The 19,689-nt window shown below is 47.3% G+C and overlaps 1 protein-coding gene across 1 annotated transcript in view; it reads left to right on the top strand.

Moving 5' to 3' along the window:
- The window catches only part of Pde10a (phosphodiesterase 10A), a 66,129-nt gene that overhangs the window by 1,499 nt on the left and 44,941 nt on the right, over positions 1-19,689 (top strand). The window contains exons 2-4 of the mRNA XM_028781474.1: positions 1,167-1,327; positions 11,097-11,217; positions 12,464-12,513. Of these exons, the coding sequence (XP_028637307.1) occupies positions 1,167-1,327; positions 11,097-11,217; positions 12,464-12,513 (332 nt within the window). The remainder of the gene's footprint in view (positions 1-1,166; positions 1,328-11,096; positions 11,218-12,463; positions 12,514-19,689) is intronic.

The following is a 19,689-nucleotide window of genomic DNA, read 5'->3' as shown; positions in this document are numbered from 1 at the left end:
GAGAGAGAGAGAGAGAGAGAGAGAGAGAGAGAGAGAGAGAGAGAGAGAGATAGATAGATAGATAGATAGATTTAGGAAAAAGTAAAATAGGAGGTGAAGAGCAAGTGAAAATTTCCATAATGCTGCTTCAATAAGAAGACTAAGAAGTACTGGGGTCCTGGTACATTCTTCAGTCTTAGAGGAGCCTAAAGGCAGTACCTGAGCCGTTCCTCAGCCATCACCCATACGCAGCAGACATATTCCAGTCAGAGGTGGGATAGCCAGTGTTGAAATCTAATTGTTTATTCTCGAAAGCCACAGTGTGCTCTGGACTAGATTTGGTCTCACAGTGGAAATGGGACCACTGGGACACACTGGGATCCAGGGATGGGTTGATGGGGACCACCGAAAGAAAAGGGGGCTCAGACCTGTCTGGACTTGGGAGCTTGCATAGGGGCTGGTTTTGATTGTGCCTGCTGCACAGACACAGGCTGGGGCAGGAGGATTGTAAGTTGGAGGCCAGCCTATAGTGTACAGTGAAAGCATGTATCCAGTTTAATGTGGTGCAGGTGTACTACACTTGCAGACAGACTTTGATGGCTGAAGATGATGCAGGACCTAAAATAGAAATGCTTGCAAAGACGTAGTTTGTATAGAGAAAGGATGCAACATTGAAACAACATGCCGGCTGGATCTGGGGAGGTCGGCAGAGCTGCCACAGCTGACAGGGCATACTAGACCCTATGTTCTACACTGTGGATATTATACTGGCATGGTCTTATCTATAGCCAGCACCTATAGCTGGTCCCTTGGGGTCTAACTGAGACTAGCTGACAGCCATCACCATCGCTTCAGCAGTAAATGCTGACCGTAGGGGTGTGTGCTTGTGTGTGCTGCTTATACTTGCCTTTGTAGGAAGTGGCCAGGCCCTTGCATGCCTGCTGAGACCTCTCCACAGAGCATATTCACTAGGAGGGGGGGCAGGGCAGGGGAGGGTCTGTGTGGCATTTCTCCTCCTGCCTCTTTGTAACTCATTAGTGTCCGTAGAGTTGTAGAGTTGACTGTGCCTGTGGGTGACCATGTGTCTATTTTTAGAATCTTTGAAAGCGTCATCTGCACGAAGGGTTGCTGTGGTATTTAGTCTCCACAAATTTATTCTCTCCATGTAGTATGTTTAACTTTTCCAGTCTTGAAAACCAAGACTCTCAGACTTCCTAAGAGGGAGCTTTGCAGGAGTGCTTTGAGAGTGAATGAGTGTGCTGTGTCTCGGTGCGCCTTCCAGATGCTAACTGTTTCTCTCCTTGCTTTTCTGCCCTCAGATGAACCGACTCCTAAGGAAGTCAGCAGGGTGAGTAACTGAACACATTTCCTACAACACCGCCCCAGGACAGAAGACACAAAGTTCCTCCCCATACATTTCCCTATTGTCTTAGCATTCAGGTGAGAAAAGTATAGCAGGATATCTTCGCCCTTTCCAGGGTGTCCCTAGGGCAGTCAGCACAGAGAGAGGCTGCACACGAAGGCCCCAGGGCTGAGTACCCAGATGAAGTGTGCCTGTACACCCTGGGTCTATATCCATGCTGGGTTGTTAGAACCAAGACTGCAGTTAGAGGTTGGATTTAGGGATTCTCCAGAGGAATCCCTGAAGGCCACACTGTACAGCATCCACCTGTGGAGGTGTCACCTAAACCCCAGCTGCAGAGACCTCTCTCAGCACTGTCCGCTCTGCAGGACGCCACAGCCTACCACTGAGCTGGTGCCCATCTGTACTGTGCCTCTGAAGATCCCCGGTTCTCCGCCCAGCCACCTCGATTACAGAGGAATCAAGGCTGATGGCTTCTGTGAAGTCAGGGTGGTGCTCAGCACCCCGAGATACTCAATGTTGTTGCCTTCTAGAGTAAGCCGGGTTAAGGGGTTTAGCCAATATAGTGAGGTGGGCAGGTGAACTGGGGGATATAGCTCAGACAATGAATTACCTCCGGTATTCACATGAGGGAGGACCTGTGTTTGGATCCCCAGCCCCCATCTTAAAAGAAAAGGCAGGGGTGGCCATATGCATCTGTAACCCTGGTGACCCTGGACATTTGAGGGACACAGGATTTAGCCATATTCTTGTTACCAGCCACGTTCCTGCCTTTCCTGTTGTGTGATTGACACTTAGAAAGACAATCCAAGCAGAACAGGGAGAGGCAGCATCAAGATGGGAAGAGATCTCAGCTCTCGGCTTCAGGACCATGCCAGTCCGTGGGCATGTCTGGGGTTCGTAGGGACAGAACACTGTAGCCATGTGCTGTTCTGCTCTTGGAAATGGGATAGTGATGGGAATGGAGTCAGTTTTTAAGTTTTTTCTAATAACATTGATTTTTCCGAGTATTTATTATGAAAGGCTTCTGTGCTCTTGAGAGGCACAGCGCCCATTAGGATCTCCGCAAACGCTGTGTTTTACTAAGCTAGCCTGGTGTGCGAGCTTCACGCTTAGCTGGCAACCATCCATTTGTGGCCTTCTTGTGGGTGTTCCTTGGCCCACCAGCCCTTCCTGTTTGTTGTCTCGTGACCCCACTGTTCTTTGTCACTCTCTAGACCCCCCAGGGCCACTGGGTGCCCTGTAAACTGTGAGTTGTGCAACAAGCTGCCCTCTGTCCTGATTGTTCCTGCTTTTGCTTAAATTACCTTTCCACCTGTACGGTTAGCCCACAATAGTCATTCACTGATGTTTGCATTCTCCTGAGAAAGCAAAACAGATGCTTCCCCAAAATCCATTGTCTGCAGGTCCTTCCTCACACAAAAGTTAGCTTTTGTCAGGTGTGTGCTAAGATGCTACTCAGTCTATGGTTGTGTGGGCAGACATTCACAAAACCTTTTAAATGTAGCCATGCACCTAGGGGCTCATTGTTTCTTTTCCCCTTTTTAATGGTCATTTACTTACAAATAGCTGTCTAGTTTCTCCAGGCCTCTTTTGGCTGCTCCAGTCTGTGGCTTACAGACTCTCCTGACAGATGAGAGAGTGAGGGACCTTCAGAGTTAAGTGACTGGGGACCTTGAGGGGACAGGGTTAGAATGTTCCCCTGGGAGTGTAACTGCCTGAGTTTTCTTGGGTAGCCAGGTAGATTGCTTTGCCAGAGTCCAGATTCCATTCTCCGGCCTTCACTTTAACCCAGCCTGGTAAAGACAGTGACTGTTGCCCCTGTTTAGTGTGTCTGTATTCTGAGGGGGAGATGATACTGACTGTCAGCCCAATCATGGGGCTGCACCAAGCTGTCTCCATAGTACACCAGGATCCTACGTCGCCATCCCTAAATTTAACCAGGATATTGTTATTTACTTAATGAGTCATTATTTTGGGAAGAGGATATTAAGAGAGCCCTAAGTGTCCCTTTTCAGTTTGGATTTATTGATCTTGAAACATAGGCAAAGTTGTCTTTAGACTTAGGGATGCCGTTACCATAGTTAGCCAGACTCACCCCTGTTCAGCTTTCTCCTTGACTCGGGTGACATGGTAAAGAAAGAGAAGGCCGTACAGTGACAACTTTAATCGCTTTACATGGGGTAGTCAGCTTCCCCTGCCTCCTTTATATACATGAAAAATCCATTACTACATTGTGGGGCTTTCTTGATGGCCCTGTTTTTGATACTTCTGGTCACTCAGTTCAGTGTCACACCGTACTATGCTGTGTGCCTGCCTTCACTGTTCTAGCAAGCGGTGTGATCTTCTGAGTGAGGCTACAGTGAGAAAGCATGGTCCCTTTCCAGAGGGAAGAACAGAGTTACAGGTGACAAGGAGTTCCCAGGTGCAGGAATAGTTGCTGACAGGGTGGGAGATCAGGGAAGGTGACCAGTCCAGGTACAACAGGTGTGCCCGGGGACCCCAAATAAGATATGGAGATTCCAGAGGGCTGAAAACAGCAGTGTGCTCTCTCAGTCTCTACTTGAGTATCAAGATTATAATTAAGGGGCTGGAGAGATGGCTCAGTGGTTAAGAGCCCTGAATGCTCTTCCAGAGGTCCTGAGTTCAATTCCCAACAATCACATGGTAGCTCACAACATCTGTAATGGAATTCAAAGCCCTGTTCAGGTGTGTCTGAAGACAGCTACACTATACTCAAATACATAAAAATAAATAATTCTTTTTTTTAAAAAAAAGTGTAATTAAGATGGTTTTGTTGATGTCATAATATTCAAATGGTTAGGTTGGCAGATGAAGACGCAACAGGTAGGTGTTTTGCTACAGCCCCGAACTAAGAGCACCCTGAATTTTACACAGAAGCAGGTGTCCTGAGAGGCTGAACTTCTTATCTTTCAGGAATAGTTTTTGACTTCACAGAAAGGATTTCCCCATTGGTCTTTAAGCCCTTCATGTCTCTTTGCTTACTTGCTATTACTTGCTAGTATTTCTTCTCTGAGATTTAATCTCTTTATTGGTGCAGAGTATAGACCTGAAGTTGGGCGGTGGAGTGTCAGGGGCAGGAAGCACACCCTGCTCCATGCTGAGGCTGCTCTTGCAAGTACCCGGTCTTTCAGAAAGTCAGTCCTCCCTGTGATAAGGTCCTCCCTCAAGGATCACATGATCAGCTGTCCAAGGGGAGTCCACAGGAAAGGACACCTCTGATTCCTTAGAACCAGCGTTAAGATGGTTGTGAGCCACCATGTGGTGTGGGAAATCGAACCCAGGTCCTGCAGAAGAGCAGCAAGTGCTCTTAACTGCTGAGCTGTCTCTGAAGCCCCTTTGGAGAGGCTTTCTAATGGATTGGCAGAAAACCTACTTATAGCTAAATAAAGCTGAGGAAGCAGGAAGGAGAGTCCTCAAGACACTGGGCTTCTCTGTGAATGGGTAGAAAATGGGGTTTTCTGTCTAGGTGGCTGTCAACTGAAGGAGGTTACCCTCAGTGTCCCCAAGGAATGGCACCAGCCCCCTTTCAGGGTAAAGTCCTCTTAGTATTGAATTTCATGAAAGTGTAAATATAAGTTAACGTGGCAGATTTTACAACTGTGCTCAGTCAATTCCAAAGCAAAGCATCAAACATGGCTGTTTTCAAGAGGGACAGCGAGCACACAGGCAGCTGGCATAGGGAGGAAGGGGAGGACCTGGAATAACTCTGCCTGCTCCAGCTGGCATGATATGAACCAGGGTAGAAGTAAGCACGTGCGTGTGATCCCAGCACACAAGAGGGCAGGAGGCCAGCCGCTACCACATAGGAAGTTTGAGCCCAGACTGGACTACCTTAGTGGTGATCTCAAGGTGACCAGAAGGAAACAACAGCAACAACAAACAAACAAACAAACAAACAATGGAAAACAAGGTGAGGCCATTAGGAGCGTGGGAAAGTGGATCCTTTTAAACTTAAGTATGCAGGTAGTGATCACTTATAAAACCTACAGCCTGGAAGTTTTACGGGTGAAATACATACACATAAGGCTCATTATGTGTGTGTGTGTGTGTGTGCACACGTGTGGACATGTACACGTGTTTATGTGTGTTTGTATATAAATGTGAGTGCATGTGTTTATGTGTTTATGTGAATGTGTTTGTGTATACATGTGTGTTTATGTGTGTATACATGTGAGTGTGTTTATGTGAGTATTTACATGTGTGTTTACATGTATGCTTATGTGTGTGTGTATGTATGTGAGTGTGTTTATGTGAGTGTGTGTGTGCCTATGTGTGTGTCTGTATCTGGATTTTCAGTTGTGTATGTGTTCCTGTGCCTCTGTGCCTCTGTGTGTGTGTGTGTGTGTGTGTCACACAGAGAGAGAGACAGAAAGAAAGGCATTAGTTATGCGGTGGCTGGCTTTATATGATTTGAGTTAATACTTATGGACAAGCAAGTGGAAGGCCAGCGAAGAACCTGTCACTTTGATAATGAACAGGTCCAGAAGACTGGGAAACTATATTAGTCACATTCCCTATTGTTGTGACGAAGTACCCAGGATAGACAACTAGAGGGAGGAGGGGCTTATTTTCCCTCACAATTTGGGGAATGATGACAGTCCATCCTGGTGGGAAAGTGTTGTAGCCAAGTGGAGCAGCTGTCGCCCTGAAGTTGAGATCGGGGAGCAGAGATGAACACGGGTGCTCAGCTCACTTTTGTGTTTGAGTCCAGCCCAGCACCCCAGCCCAAGGAGTGTTTCCGTCTGCACGTAGGGCAGGCTGTCCCACCTCAACCAATCTAATCTAGAAACTCCCTCTCAAATACGGCTCCCAGAAAGCTTGTTTCCTGGGTGCTTTCTGGATCCAGCCAAGTTGACGGCATTAACCAATGCAGCATCCAAAGAACACGTAAGAGATGCCAGGCCCCAGACAGGTAAAAGAAAATGGAAACATTCTTAACTCTGAAAATCCAATAGCTCAGTGGGTGTTTTTCTTCCACAAAGTCACTGCACCCTAATGAGGAAGAGCCCTTGGGATGCCTGCCAGGGAAGCCAGGCTTCTTACTGTCAAACTCGTGGCTTCAAAGTTGCTTCAGGCACTGGAACTTGTGAATGAAAGAAACGCTTCTTTTCCCAGGCTGCTGGCTGTGTGTTCCAGCCTTTAACTGCTGGCTATTCAGGTAGCCACTGGAGCTGGGAGCTGTGGAAACCTCCAAGGAGCTCAGCTCTGAGCACAAGGGTGTCCCCAAGTGGATTCAATATAAAAACAATTACCAGGGCAAGTCAGTGTGTCCTTCTGCTACCTGGGCACGGCTCTCAATGTTACTGGATTGGCTTGCTCCCACTTCAGGCAAAGCCCACCATATCAGCAGCGGAGTGAACACACGGACCATTTGTTGTTTCTGGCTGCATGCTGAAGGTGCTATGTAAAAGACAGGCACGACCTACGGTAGTCAGCGGGAGCCATTTACTCTGAAGCTCACTACGAAGCCACATGATAGCGAGTTCTAAAGATGGGAGCCGAACCAAACACTCCTTTTCCACAAGATTTCAAGCTGTTAACCTGTTTTACCTCGCCATTCTCGGCAGCCATAAAGCCACACCAGGGTAGAGGTATTTAAAGATATTACGACAGAAGAATTGTTTGAAGCCCAGATGCACAGCTGCTTTCGGTCTTCTGAAGCCCAGGCGGTGTGAACATTGCTATTCAACACACGTCTTTATTGTGAAGAGAGAAATATAGAAGATATCGACACTGTGCCTCGATGAATCCAGCCAGCCTCCCATTGCAGATTCTCACTAAAGTGTTTGATTTATTTGTCACAGACATGGGCTGCTTGCTCATGTTTTCTTATTTCCCCCAGCAAGCGCACACTGCTGAGAGCTTTAATCGCCAGGGACTGACACCCTGAAGCCCATATGCTAGTTTCTAGCAGTGATGTAAGCACCAGAATTGTTTGCTGTTGTCCTTGATGACTCTTAATTATCGTGTGATCCTCCTTTGCCTGAATTATTATCTGAGTAGCCCTTGGCGTCCTGTTGATCTTTTTGCCCCAAGTTAAATTAGTTCATATCCTTAAACGAACCCTTGAATTCAGTATTCTTCATTTTATTGTTTCCATTTGGCTTGCATAGAGTTGTTGGTACTACCTTTTCAGAAGGATACCCCATTTGTTTGTAGAATCCCGCCTGATTGCCTGATTCCCCCGCTCAGTGTGAATCCTCTGGGCAGTGTCTGAGGGGAGGCTGGCCTCTTCCCTGGGCTGGTGCTCTGTGTGCTCTCCTTCCACGCTGTCTTGCTTCTTCTCAAGTTTTCTCCAAACCTCTCATTCTGTTCTCAGGAGCATGCCTTGCTCCTCCACGGGGTGCACAGCGTTCCTCAGAGTCACTTTCCAAGACTGGTAGGGCAACTGCCTTTTTCCTTCTCCCAGATGTCTAGGGTAAGCCTCCTGTAATCCTGTCAGTAGCTATTCTTACCCATTCTCTGAGGTGTTGTTGAAGGCTGATTCCTGGGTCTTGCAGATGTCAGGTGAGTACTCACCACTGAACTGCCAGCCCTTCCCTGTCTGCCACTGAGAGTTTAAAATAAATGGTTGCTGGACGCCAGCCCCTCACTCCACACTATCTGTGTGGCTCCCTCCACCTCTGAGGCTGGTGAACTTCATTGGTCATTCCCAGTCAATGCTTGGTTGTAGAGTAGTTAGGATCCTCCAGCTTGTGGTGTCTGTGTGACCAAAAAAAAAAAAAAAAGTCTTTATTTATAGCTTTGCTTACTTTAAAATGTCTCAGCTGAGCTGGAGAGACAGCTCAGGCTGTAAAGTGCTTACTCTGCAGGCTGAGGATGCCAGCTCAGTCTCCAGGATCCACAGTGTAGACAAGTGCCAGACACCCGGAGGCACCACAGTGACCATTTAGTGACAGTCGAGGACACAGTAAGACTTCCTGGAGATGCCATGACATCTGTCGGGTAGGACCGGACATGCTTTGCTTTGTTTTCTGGCATTGCATCTGTTGCAAGGTGCTGTCTTCAGTGGGGTTACCCTTGATAAAGATTGTTCCACACAAGATCAGTGTGAACTGGAACTGAACAGCAGTGTGTCCATTCCCATCCCAGGGTTTGGGAAGCTATGCGGTGCCGGACTTCTTTGGCTCTTGATTACAAGCTATCTTAAAGGGCTGTCACTTGACACTCACATGGACTTTATGAAGTGTTTAAAGTTTTGAAGATGGTTACAGTGTGTCTCCCTGTCACAGAGACAATAGTCCATGATAAGAAGTCCATCCATGTCCCAGGATCTCTCTCTCACTTCTCTCTCTCTCTCTCTCTCTCTCTCTGTGTGTGTGTGTGTGTGTGTGTGTGTGTGTGTGTAACTGCTGGGTGTTGACCTCACTGGGAACAGACTGTTATTAAAGGGTTATTGCCAGACTGTGAGAAAGGACTCAATGTGGAGACATTTGTAACAGATCTCAGCTACTCATGTGTCTACTTGCTGACTCTCCCCCTACTCCTGAGACACACAAGAATGTGTTTGCTTATGGAAGAGAAACACCCAAAGCCAGAGACTCAGCTCAATGGTAGAGCACTTGTCTGGCAAATGTGGGGGTCAGGGTTCAGTTTCCAGAATTCACACCCCCACACAAAATCCCACAAAATAAACCCCACACATCTAGCACAGCTTTTGACATGGTTGTCTTCTCTCTGCTCTGCTTTCCTCCTGGTCAGTGTGAGTCTCAGATAAGCATGTTGCAGGACTTGGGAGACCTCAGAGTCAGCAGAGACTCGGTTGGCAGTAGAGAAGGGCGGTTAAGACAGTCCAATATTCTATGGAGCCCTTCAGAACAATTCACAAAGGAGCCTTCTCAGGCTGTAACCTGCACAGTGCTGTTCTGCTGGCTCTGGGATTTGAACTGCCTGTGAGTCTATTTTGTCACCACACTGGTGCCTTTGTGAAATGGGAGTCTCGAAAAGTCTCAGGCTAGAACACAGCTAGGGAGTAATGGCAGTCTGTTCCTTCTACCAAACGCAGCAATAAATCACCACAGACACAGTCCAGTGACCAGCGGTCCTGTAGTTTTGCTAATTTCTTCACAAATAATTATCGAGGTAGGAAGCTGCAGGCTTGTGGGGAAGGAGGGAGAAAGTCTGCCTTGTACATTTGTTAGCTGTATGTCAAGGTCCTTGCTCCCCTGGGCCTGGCTTCTCCAATTCTTATCTTAAAAGTCTCAAGCCTGTAAGCTGGCTTCCCCCAAGATTTCATTGACAAGTCTGGTGTGGTGATCGCATCAGGTTTCTACCTGCTCTCCCAGAACTTATGGTTAAAGACCTGAAAGCATGCCAGAGGGCTGTCCCTTTGTTAGGGCAGGTTACACCTGATTGTCTGACCGGAACTTCAGCACTCTGCAGATCAGACCATTCTGGTTACAGCTTTGATTTTTTTCCGTTGTAGGGATACCAATCTCCTCATTTCTGGACAGTGAATGCAGGCAGTTGACCCCCTGCCATCCTGAGGTTTAAGTTGTGGGTGACATCAGAGAGTAATGTCAGATGGCAGTGGTATTCATGCTTGTTCTGGGCTCCAAGCATGGACAGCCATAAGCCATGGCCTGGGGTGGCAACCCAGCCTCTATCATCGCTGACTGTGACTCACTAGTCCCGCTGTCTCTGACCTTTAATCAGGAAAGTGCTGGTGTTCGCTAAGCACCGTGTGGCCCAAGTGGCCTGCGGAGGGGCTCACTGGGAACCCTCTGCTCTGCACTTGGAACAGGCACTGACATTCTTCCATTAGAGTGTGAGCACCAGAGGGACTGTGTTCACTAGTGTGGGATGAGTGATCGATGGAATCCCCGGCTCCCTCCACAGACACGTTTTACACAGGGCAGTTGTTATGAAAAGGGTCAGATCTTTAGAATGAGAGATTCCTGGGTTGCCCAGAAACAGAGGCGTCGTCAAAGCCAAGACCCTGAGTGTGCAGGAATGGGGAAGTACAGACCGAATCCCTGATGAACAGTAGCCTTGTTCTCTGGAGGGGCTGGTCTGTTTTCTCAATGAAGTTAGAAGCCTGGGAAAGGTTTTCAGCTGAGGAGTAAGCGAATTTTGTTTTATTTTTAGCACACAGTGTTTGCTACTTGGAAAATAGGGTTTGTAAGGCAAGCATGGGGCAGGGATATCAGTGAGAGGCTTTGACATCTGTTCTTTAGAGAGGGACAGTGTGGTCTGACTGAGGCAGGGTCAGTTGAGCACCCTGGGCACCCTTCCCGATGGTATGACAGGGACTCCTGTGTGTGCTTCCGGGGACTGCCACTTCAGAGCACACTGTTCACCTGCTCTGCAGGGACCTGAATGCTCACCTGCTCTGCAGGGACTTGAGCTCAGGGACTTGAGCTCACGGGAGGTATTTCACTCAGCATCCTCTCCAAGGAGAGCTGCCACCTTTTCCCCTGGTGACCCTTGAACTCTTTTACCAGGCAAGCTGTCATTGTGTATAAAAGTTGTAATCTATAACATTTGCTGTGTTTATATAAATAAGTGGACACAGATGCAGTTTGAGGATAATCCTAGGTGGGGGTGGGGAGGGATCACAGACAGTTTAGTTTTCCGCCTCCCTGTTTTACAAGTGGATTGTGCTGCTTAAACACGCCCTGGCAACAGCCCACAGCCTGAGACCAAAGCTGTAAAAACAGTGTGCCCTGCAGACCGAGGGATTTTATCCATACATTAAGTGGGCCTGACTTCTGTCATCTTTGTGTTAAAGTACCAGGATACGAACATGCAGGGAGTCGTGTACGAGCTGAACAGCTACATAGAGCAGCGGCTGGACACCGGCGGGGACAACCACCTGCTCCTCTACGAGCTGAGCAGTATCATCAGGATAGGTAAGGCGGAGCCTGCGCTCACCCTCAGGGCAGGTCACTTTACAAAAGGTGACAAGAGGCCTCTGCCATCCCGGGAATGGGACTCTTCATCACCTTCCATTGCTGGGCTCGGTCTGAAGTGGAAGCATCTGAGTAGGAAGCTATCCGAGTAAATAAACCCCCAATTTTCCAAATTACCTGAGATAAAATAAGTGCCACACGCCTGCTGTAAGTGGTGCCCAGCTAGGGACTGGCACCTGCTTTTCTCTGTCATGAATCAACAGCATCCTCAGAAAGGAAGATGTTAGGTTTTTAGATTAACGTTTTAATTTATTCTTTGAGGAATTTAGTACAGTGAATTCTGAACAAGCGTATTGCCCTCTTCCAGCTCCTCCCAGCTCCTCCCCAATCTCCCCGTCCACCCAGCTTAGTGTCCTGGCTTTCTCTTAAAAGAAGCCGTTCATTTTGAACTTATTAGTCTAGACAGCGTTTTTATGTAGTTTGCCAAAAGAGCTTGTGTTGTAGACATGGACAGGAGGAGCTGGACCGTCCCTCAGACATGGAGCTTTGGCCTGTCTGCCATGACCCGGAGAGTACAGACATCCCCAAGAGCTGCACACCAGTGTCTGTCAAGACTTCCCGTGCACCAGGCATGCTGCATGTTCCCGCAGGCCGGGCTACTTGGCCACCATCACCATGCGGTTGCCACCTCACTGTTTTGGTAATAAAAAGGCTTCAGGTGAACCAGGCTAGATGCCCGCCCACATCGGCACAGAGCCAAGTGAGGTACAGGGAGTTCCCAGGACTTGCAGTGTTTGTTATGATTATTGCCTTGGGATGATCTGGAAGAAACACCTAAGTTAAAATCTGTTCACTTCAGTGTTATGTGTATATTTACACAATGTGGGTTTTTTTTTTTTGGTGGGTACTTATTTAATTGTTTAGTATTCTTGTGGGGGTTTTCTTACACTCAAAAATTAAATGTGGTGCCCCTCTGCCATTGTGAGGGTCGAAGCCCCCACAGATGCCTCTGTATGAGGTGTGCAGCCTCTTGTGTGCACTGGAGGATGCTGTGAAAATATTTGCCGTCAGCGGTAAAGACTGGGAACCTTCTGAGCAAAGCCACACATTATACTGTTCTGTTTATGGGCATCGGTTATGTTAACCAATCCACGCAAAGACTGGTGCCCAAGTCTCGCTGTAGAATCTGTGATGTTATATTCTTCCATTGAGATTAGTTTCTTCCTTCTTTTTATTGCTTTGGCAGCCACAAAAGCCGACGGATTTGCACTGTACTTCCTTGGCGAGTGCAATAATGTAAGTATCTATAGATAGACTTTGGTGCTCTAGAAAAGAAAGTCTCGCAAGCTCTCTAAGAACCGACTGTGCTGCAAACAGTGGGCGTGTCATAATGAGTACCCCAAGGCCTGCTTGTACTTGGGCTGTACCAACAGCTATGGCCTGCTAGTAACTGGCCAGAGGCACACAGGCCTATCACGCAATTGATTTCGTATCTTTGCTGTGGTTTATGGCGTCCCGTTCTGTGTGTGGTATTTCTAGAATGTGTGTTTCTTATAAAAGTTAGCCCTGTGAAGCCATGAAAGGAAGCCTGTATCCTTTCTGCACTTCATCTGCCACAGAGTGAATAAGAACAAAAGGTTAGGATTGTGTGATTTTTCTGAGGGGTCTGCAAGGTGAGTCTGCTAAGAGCTCTGGGGTGGGGCTGTTAAGCCTGGGTCAGGGTCTCTGCCTCTATGGCTGTCCCTGGATTTCTGGGATGTGATACAGCCCATGGTCACATGCCACACACACGTGCTATGCCATCCCAGTAATCTTAATACTTTTACTATAACATAGTTTATTCATGAGCTCATGCGGTACATGGACGGACCGCTTCTGTGAGGTAGACAACGCCATTGTGATTCATGGTGTGGATTTGCTGTATGATTCCTGTGTTCTTGAGTAGCTAACTAAGTAGTATTGGTGTTATTGAGCATGTTAACAGAGAAGGCTCTGAGATCTATAAGGCGCTATCCCTGAAATAACACAACAATGCAAAGAAAGCCATACAAATCTTGGCTGGTTGACTTGCCTCCTAGCACTTGGAGCACTGGAACAATATCCCAGTCATCATTCACCCATGTGACGTAACAGCTTACCAAGGTCTTTCTTCCTGACATCAAAGCTCATATAGGGTAAGGACCTTTGCTATCTCCAGCACCTCCCGAGGTGCCCTTCAAAGGAGCAGCCAGACAAGAATGTCTATTAAAGTACATTATACAGACCTGAGTCCATTTCCGAATGCTCGAAACTGTACCACAGACTGTGGCGTTTAAGATGGATAATCCATGAATATAGAAAGCTGTAGTTTTTCCTGCTTTGTTTCTAAACGTTGTGGGGATAGTCTTTAATTTAAAATTGATTTTTAACTGACACACAAACAGAGTGAGCATGTCAGTGAGGTGTACCATGGGAACCCGAGTCAGGGGGCTGTGTCTGCACTCAGAAACATTCACCACATGTTTATAGTGAATACAGTCCCTTCCTGTAGCTTTCTATGGTGTGTCGCACTGTGCCACGGCACCCCACTCCTGGTCTTGTGTACTCAGGCCACTGACCAGACCGGCCTCCTCTCCACACACACACACACACACACACACACACACACACACATGCACACACTCTCCCAGCTTCTGATGAACACCATCCTATCGAAACTTCTAGAAGATCGTGAGTTGTCAGATCCCTCACGAGCCGCAAAACACCTGTCTTTCCACACCTGCTCATGTGAGGATTCCTGGTAGAAAACTATTATAGAACACCGTCCATTTGCTTCTGCACACGGCTTGTGTGTGTGTGTGTGTGTGACCACAGTGTGCTCACGGGGCCCGTATCTTGTCACTCCCCTGGGATGGCTTTCATCACAAGGCCGCCTCTGCAGCTGTGTACAGTGTCTAGGAGGATGTCTGCAGAGATCAGGTGCACAGGTGACTCAAGCGGGGACTCGGTCTCCTCTCTCCTAAAACATGTTGGGTCCTCAACATGTTGCCAGCCTGTTTACCCAAACAGTGTGATGGGGTGGACTAATGCTCCATGGCCAACATGCAAGCCACAGGGAGGCTGACTTAGATTCCCACATTCCTCTGTTCGGTCACATGGTTGTTACTGACTCCATGATTAGCCTTCTCAGAGACTACTTGGAAAAGCTTCCTAGTGTGTGCAGCTTTCTATGCATCATTCTGAATCTCTTTTCTCTCAGTCTTACTAAGTGCTGGTATCAGTCCCTCCCTGTCTCTGCTTGGGCAGGCTCACACACACGATTCACACCTCCTCTCCCTCCCGCACCACAGAGACTCGTGCTGAGTGTGGCTTCGTCTCTCTGGGAGCTTCAGAATGTGTAGCCAGAGTGTAGCCTTCTCTCATATAAAATCAGTTTTTCCTGACTCTTGTTTTAAACCTTGAATCTTGTGTTCGCTTTCCCCCATCCTGGAGTCTGCCATGTTTGTGAACATTTGCTCGCCTGATGTTTTCCTGGAACAAAAGTTTCATTTAGGCAGAAACTTTTATCTGCCTGGCAGGAATCTCCAGGGACACAAGGACTATGTCCCCTGATTTCCCAGGGCCTTCTAGGTAGGGATTGTCTCCTTCACCCAGGGGCCCTTGTCCCTAGGGAATGACCTTGCTCTGACCTCCAGGTGCTCTCTTTCCTTCCCTGCCATCTCTCTTTGACCTCAGCCTTCCCCCTGGAGTCGTCCTGACCAGTGGGAACTGCCGGGTTTTGTTTGTCTGAATGTGTCTCATTTTACCTACTTCCTTCAGTGACATAGTTGCTGTACAGTGAGCTCAGATGGATGGATTTCTGACTCTTAAAGTCAACAAAGGTACCGGTGTTTTCCTGTCTTTTTGGTCCACCATCCTCCTGCAGTGGTTTTTATCCCTAGCTGGGGTTAAGTTCACCTTCAACGTCTTTCAGTTTTACTCCCTGATGTTTGTGTCCATTCATCTTCTTTCCGAATTGTTTCCAAATTGTTTCTTGCTCCTTTGTTCACGGCCCCTCTCCAGACCTGACTTACCTGCTCCTGTTCCATGTGCCCCACCCCTTCTTTTGTGCATGGTGGGGAGCCCCCACCTCTCCTTTCCTGTACTCTCCAGTGAGAGCTGGGAATTGTTTCTGCTGGGCCACTTAACTACACTATCTGGTGAGATCCTTGAAGTAGACGAAACCTGGAACTCCCTGGTACCTCTGCAGGAAAGGGCAGGAGCCCAGGAGACCTGCTTTACTTAGTCCTCTTGGGAGGTGGATGGATCTCAGCTTTATTGATACCAAGAAAAGGGCAGCCGTGAGCTTTGTTTTTACCTCTCAGAAGTTCTTGTTAACTTCATTTTAGGTTTCTGGGGTGGGAGAACTCTTTCCATTATTCTCAGCCCACTGATGCATCACAAAAAAATAAAAGGGCTGGAGAGATGGCTTCCTTCAATAAGGAACATTCCTGTTCTTCTAGAAGACCTGGTTCAATTCCCAGCACCCACACTGGGTGGCTTACAAACACCTGTAACTCTGGTCCCAGTGGATCTGATGCCTTCCTGGCCTCTACAGGCATACATGCATATGTACGTGCATGCACACACACATTTGTATAGATACACATATGTGTTAAGTGAAAAAAAAACCACGAAAATATATAATACATTTCTTTAGCTTCTACAATCGAGTCAAACTTTTCTACAAGTGTAATTCTTCTGTCTGATCCCTCTTAGAACCGAGGCTGATGTTTCTGAAAGGCGATGGGCCCCACTGCAGCAGAACTTGCTTTCTGTGGGGAAAGTGACGCTGTTGCCACCACATGTGCTCATGCAACCCATTTGTTCATGAGACACGGAGCCACTCACTGCGCTTGAGGAGAGTGTTTTGTTAATTTCAAAAAATGATGTCTTTGTTTAAGAGCTCCATACATGCGTGTAACTTCATACATGTGTATAACTTTATATGTGTGTATAATCCACTCCCCTGTCTTTCCCTCCATTTTTTCTTCCACCTTCTCAGTACCATCCCTTCCCAATGTTGTGTACGTTTTACTTAGTGTGTACATATGACAACCTGCTGGAGCTGGATAGATTCTCCATCACCCAACATCCATCAGCTGCTAGTGGACCCTCAGCAGGTGGATGGGCTCTCATGATCCACCACCCACTCTGTGCACACTTGAATTGTTGCTGACTTGATCCCTTGCTGCAGATCCTGTGCACACAGTCATAGTTATTTGTTTGTTCGCAAGGCATTGTCATGTCCAGCAAGTGCTGTTGGGCTATCGCTGTCGTTTCCCTCCAGCCTTGACAGTCTTTCTGCCTCCCCATATCCCCTGCTGCTGCAATGGCCCCTAAGGCTCAGGGATCCGGTATGTGACACGGCTGTCTCACTTAGTGCAGAGAGTTCCACAGTCTCTCATTCTCAGTGTATCGGCAAGTCGAGGGCCTCTGTTTTCATTGTTCCCTGCTGTAAAAAGAAGCTTATTTGATGGTGGTTGATAGATGTACCAACCTTGAGGTTTAAGGAAAAGCACTGAGGGAGTGCATCGGTATCTCCATTTAGCAGAATGGTAGCATTAGGTTCCCCCTAGGGCCTATGACCTGGCCACTCTTATGTTTTTTGACCAAGTAACAATAGCAGGAGTGAGTTCTTCGTGTGGAATGTGTGTCAGGTCCAATCAGAAAGTGGTGGGTTAACTCCTATTTATGACACTTGCACCAGTGAGCATACATTGCCAGGGCTATTGTTAGTGTATTTCCCAGGGTTTATGCTTAGTTAAGACTGTTGGCTATTTTTCTCTCCCAGTAGAGCACATAGCATCTTCTAGCACTATGAAAGCTAGCCTGTGGGAATGAGACTTCTACACTAAGAGCAACATGTACCTATGACTGAAGTATGCGGTGGTGTTTGTTTGTTTGTTTGTTTGTTACAGCAGTAGGGCCTTACAGTCAAGTTTCAGGGTATAACCAAAGCAGCGGCAAGAGCCTATAATGTCTGGGGGTCTAGGACCTCACTGGCCAACAATTCCAAAAGAGTTAACCCATTTCTGGCACTGAGCCTTTCATTTGAATCAGTATATGTAAGCTTCTACGTAGACAGACTCAAGGAGAGAAACCACTGGTTTCTCATCTCATTAGATACAGAAAAGGCTTTTGACAAAATCCAACATCCCTTCATGGTAAAAAAAAATAGTCTCAAAGAGACTAGGGATTTGAAAGACATACATCAACATAATAAAGGCAATATATAACAAACCACAGCCACAATCATGCTGAACGGGGAAGAGCTTAGAGCATTCCCTCCTAACCCAGGAACAAAAGGATACACATTTTCTCCTCTGTTCAGTGGAGTACAGTCTTAGCTAGTGCAACAAGACAGATGAAGGAGATAAAGTACGTACAAACAGGAAAGGGAAAAGTCAGACACCTTTATTTTCAGATGGTACGGTTCTGTACATAAAAGACCCTAAAGACTCTACCAGGAAACTCACACATCTTTGAATACTCTAAGCAAAGTAGCTGGATACAAAATTAACACAAATAAATCAGTGGCCTCTGCATATAAAAATGACAAACAGACCAAGAAAGAAATCAGGGAGACAACACCTCTCAACAAGGGAAAATATCTTGGGGCAACTCTAACCAAGCAAGTAAAAGACCTGGATGATAAAAACTTTAAAACATTGAAGAAAGAAATGACAGAAGACATCAGACGGTGGAAAGACCTCCCATGCTCATGGATTGGTAGGATTGACATAGTAAAAATGGCCATCTTCCCAAAAGCCATCGACAGATTCACTGCAATGCCCATCAAAATGCTAACACAATTCTTCACAGAACTCTGAAAGGACTGTTGTCAGATTCATGTGGAAACACAAAAGACCCAAAGGCCCAAACGATCCTGGCCAATAAGAGAACCGCAGGAGGTATTGGCATTCCAGACGTCAAGTGTTACTGTGGATGTATAATCATGGAAACACCATTCAATTGGCGAGGAGTAGTCTACAGCGCCAAACGGTGAAGCTGTGGCGAGGTTTATACAGTTGGAATCCTACGCATTACAATTTGTAAGAGGGAGCTGTCTGCCCCTCCCCACCCCAGCAGAAGACAGTTGAGGACTCATGTGCAGATCCATAAACTCTTACAGTTGTCTGATCTTTGCCAGCATCCTCACCAAGCGGTGGCGGATGGTCAGACCGGATGGCTGGATGAATGAGAAAGAAGCAGGATTCCTATATCTCTCTCTCTGCAAAAAAAAAAAAAACCCAACTCCAAATGGAGCCCTGTCCTTCTCAGGCATACCCTGTATCTGCAGAAGTGAAGCAGGGAGTAGGCTTCTTAAACTCACCAGGGGCTTGCTCTGTAGCCCAGGCTAGTGGAACTGGACCTGACCTAGCTCATGCTCCTCCTGCTCAGCCACCCAAGTGCTAGAATTAGAGGCACACATCACTGCGCCAGGACAGACTTTCTAAAACAAACTTCAGAACCCAAATTACCTGTTTCATTTACAGAATTATGACAAGCCCTACAAAACAGATGACTCCAAAGGCTTTAGTGGATCAGCCAATGCCAGGGGTTAAATGTGGTAGAACGAGTCACAAAACTCTGCTCTTTAAAAAGCTCTACATGCCTGGTTCATAAATGGGCTGGTAGAGACAACTCAATTCCTGAAATGAACCATCGTGAGAAGTGTAATTTGTGAGTGTAATTCGGTTCTGCTAACCAAGGTTAGGGTCCGTGCACTTTAGGTAGAAGTTAAGTAGAAGACAGAAGCCAACAAAAAACCCCAAGGTACTGCATGCCATGTGGCTGTGGAATCATGCATTGCATAACTGTCTTAAGCCACTGGGGCAGCAGAACCAGCTGTTACAATGAGAAACAACCTCAAACCACCTGCTGGATCCGGTAAAGCAAGTGGACAGACAGAACTGGCTTATTCTCAGGAAAAGAGCAGAGGGCAGGTGCCATAGCTGGGCAACACACGTCACTCCAGCAGAAAGTCACGTGCTAGGGAAAGGACTTTTATTTGGAAGGAGTAGTCTACAGGGCCAGTGAAGCTGTGGTAAAGTGTATGAAGCTGCTATTCTACACATTACGATTTGTAAGAGGGAGGCATCCACCCCTCTCCCTCCCCCTAACAGAAAGATAGTGGCATTTTCAGTTGAGGACAGAAGCAGCTTAACGAGGTGAGTGACATCATACAGTAGCACTTGCTAAGTACCAGAGAACTGTGCTGGATTGTGGAGCCTGTCAGCTCCTTCTTCTCTTGAGAGGACACACACTTAGAAGCCCCAGGCCTGCTTCTTCAGCTCTGGTTCCTAAGCTGTGGCCTTCTGAACAAAGAGCAGCCTCGCCCCTCCCACCCAAGGCCAGGTCTCTGGTAAGGAGATAGATTTTTGCCCTGAGTTACTTGATTATTCTCCCTCCTCCTCCTCCTCCTCCTCCTCCTCCTCCTCCTCCTCCTCC

Source organism: Grammomys surdaster, unplaced genomic scaffold (genome assembly GCF_004785775.1).
Source record: "Grammomys surdaster isolate TR1022 unplaced genomic scaffold, NIH_TR_1.0 447, whole genome shotgun sequence".
In the NCBI taxonomy this organism is placed as follows: domain Eukaryota; kingdom Metazoa; phylum Chordata; class Mammalia; order Rodentia; family Muridae; genus Grammomys; species Grammomys surdaster.
The sequence above is the reverse complement of the archived record's forward strand: the minus strand, read 5'-3'. Positions and strand labels throughout refer to the sequence as shown.